This window comes from Priapulus caudatus, unplaced genomic scaffold, assembly GCF_000485595.1.
Source record: "Priapulus caudatus unplaced genomic scaffold, Priapulus_caudatus-5.0.1 Scaffold410, whole genome shotgun sequence".
Taxonomy (NCBI): domain Eukaryota; kingdom Metazoa; phylum Priapulida; class Priapulimorpha; order Priapulimorphida; family Priapulidae; genus Priapulus; species Priapulus caudatus.
Window position 1 is genome coordinate 124,737 of NW_014577471.1, and position 2,588 is coordinate 127,324.

At 39.6% G+C, this 2,588-nt stretch overlaps 1 protein-coding gene across 1 annotated transcript in view; it reads right to left on the reverse strand.

Annotated features, from left to right (window-relative positions):
* Positions 1 to 658: 658 nt before the first annotated feature.
* Positions 659 to 2,588, reverse strand: part of LOC106810094 (fibropellin-1-like) — an 18,749-nt gene continuing 16,819 nt past the window's right edge. Inside the window, exon 12 of the mRNA XM_014813367.1 lies at positions 659 to 1,537. Within this exon, the coding sequence (XP_014668853.1) occupies positions 1,293 to 1,537 (245 nt within the window). The 3' untranslated portion in view covers positions 659 to 1,292. The remainder of the gene's footprint in view (positions 1,538 to 2,588) is intronic.

Below are 2,588 nucleotides of genomic sequence, written 5' to 3' on the forward strand. Positions count from 1 at the left end.
AAAACGTCTAGAAAAATAACACAGTCATGCTCATCTACGACTGTAGAAATATGAGTAATACACTCAGAGTATGGCTCTCATTAAACTTCAACGATTATACGAACACTAAAACCTGAATTATTGAGATTCTGTTATCACTGATATCACTAGAAGTATTGTACCATCGCCATTAAAATGCAAGGAATGTTATTGCTGTTGAAAAAATAAATGTTTTCAAATAAATAAATATATGAAAAATCGTGACCATCTATAAAAAGGGGAAATACTGATCTAAAAACCTGTTACGACCAAATGAAAAAATAAAATAAAAATAAATTCAAAGAAATAAAAATATAGAAATATAGACAAAAACTATATGAATCTGTTCAAGTAATCAGGTACGCAGCTGCTGCTCATTGAATATCAAATTTAACGATGTCCTTTTTCTGATACTTTAAAATTGACGGTACAAAATGAAACAACAGTTACCATTCAGTACATTGAGTGAAACAATCACTCAGCTGAACAATCACAACATCAGTGAAACAATCACTGAGCTGTTCTGCCAATAATAGCATTGAGGAAGTATGAATATAACGCAGTGGCTACGCGTCCGGTCATCCATTACAAAACTCAGCACAAATTCCCAAATCCACGTCACGATTAGGCCACGCCCCCTTTCAAATAGTTGATTTCACTGGATTTACTATTGCTTCAAAAATTACAAAAACACATTTTTTTGATAAAATACCTAATGGTAAGTGATATTATAGTAAAACTTATTGTTTATAGTTTTTTACTGGAAAAATATAGTTGGGTTCACATAAGAAATATATGACCAGACGCATAGCCTGGGAGCTGGGCGTCCGGTAACCGGACGCGTAGCCATGGCCTAAATATAATGCAGTGAGAACACAAGAGATGTTCGCGGTAACGTACAGTGATTCTTACTTGTTACCCTGCTTAGCTTGAAGCCCTGTCCTCACCATACTTCACTAACCACTGAAAGCCCACTACCAGCAGCGACTACATGGCAAGCAATAGACAAGAGTGATTTCCCATCACTCCCATCACTCAGCCACATGGCCGTGGCTCGTATTAAAAAATGATTTACAAAAATATGATGATTGACCTCGAAAACACACGAAAACACATGAAAACACACGAAAACATGACGAGACGAGGTACGGTTTAAACTTTAAAGCATCCTGTACGTTTTATCCAGCTTCCGACGATCTGCGGAGAAAGAGTGGCTGCTTCTGACGCTACACCCAGGCAGAATGGCGGTCTCCATGGCAACAACGACGACAGCATCACACGAGTCGCTCCTCGTTGCTCTGAGGCACCGTTGTCATGGGGATGGGCACTCCGTGAGACTCCTCGGCGACGGATGGCCGGTACTTACCTTTCATCTTGCGACTACGACGCACGTACCAGACGCTCCAGATAACGACGGCGGCCAGACACAGCAAGATGACGAGGAACGGCAGTAGGATGGCGAGGGCGCGGGCTGACAGTGGCGCCGCCTCACCGCCGATGGAAGTGTCGCACAACGTGCCTGCATTCAAAGATTAGAAAAACGTTTAGTAAACATCGTCACGTCTGGCACGTTACAATACAAGTTTCTGATACGTTTACGATATAAACAGTTACGACAGATTACGTTAAGTATTACGATAAGATTACGTTTACAATTAACATGCACGTTTACAGCCAATCAGTGTTGTGACATGTCTTTCTAAAAACAATGCTCAGCATGCTAAGTTGATATTTAACTGCGCAGATATCAAACAATGCACAAAATGCTCAAGCTTGTGCAATCTAATGTCTAATATAATCTAATAATCTAATACATCTCATAAGTCCTATGGCTAATATATATTATCTAATATGTTTAATATTATCTAATATGTCTAAAATCTCATAACATTTGTACAACACTTCATGACATTTAAAACAAGCGACGGTCTCGCCTATAAGCCATATCGGAAAGTCCCCGCTGCCATATTGAGATCAGATAAGAGGGGTGATAAGTTGCCAATATATAACATAGTTAGGATAGTACTAGTCTAGGTTTTTAATCTATAATTCTCTTCACTAACATTCTATTTCAATTCTCCGGTGCGTTTCTGTTTACAGAAGAAACATTTACAAATATCAGGGCTCGAATTAAGCGACGAGAAGGGCAAGGCAATTTTTTTAGGGCATGTGAGAAATCGCCTTGAATTTTCTCTAGAATAGAAAGGCACCAAGGCAACTCTCAAAGTTTGAGAAGGGCACCAAGGCACTTTTGTAAAATAAAGGGAAACTCATAACAAATTAGTACATCAACATCGTCTTGCTTTTAATGTACAAAACAATATGCCCCCATGTAAGCTTACACCGTAACACTGACCCCTGTACCCACCTCTGCTAATGGAAGTACAGTAACAAGAAATTTTACATGCCCGCTATCAGGAGCAAATAATTATCCGATGCTGTTATTATTCCCTCGAGCTCCTGCGACTATCGGTTTTTAGCTCATCATTGCAACTACAGCACGCACGCGCACGTGTTATGTTGATTCGACTAAAAACAAAACTAGGGCAGTAGATTAAAGGGCACCGACG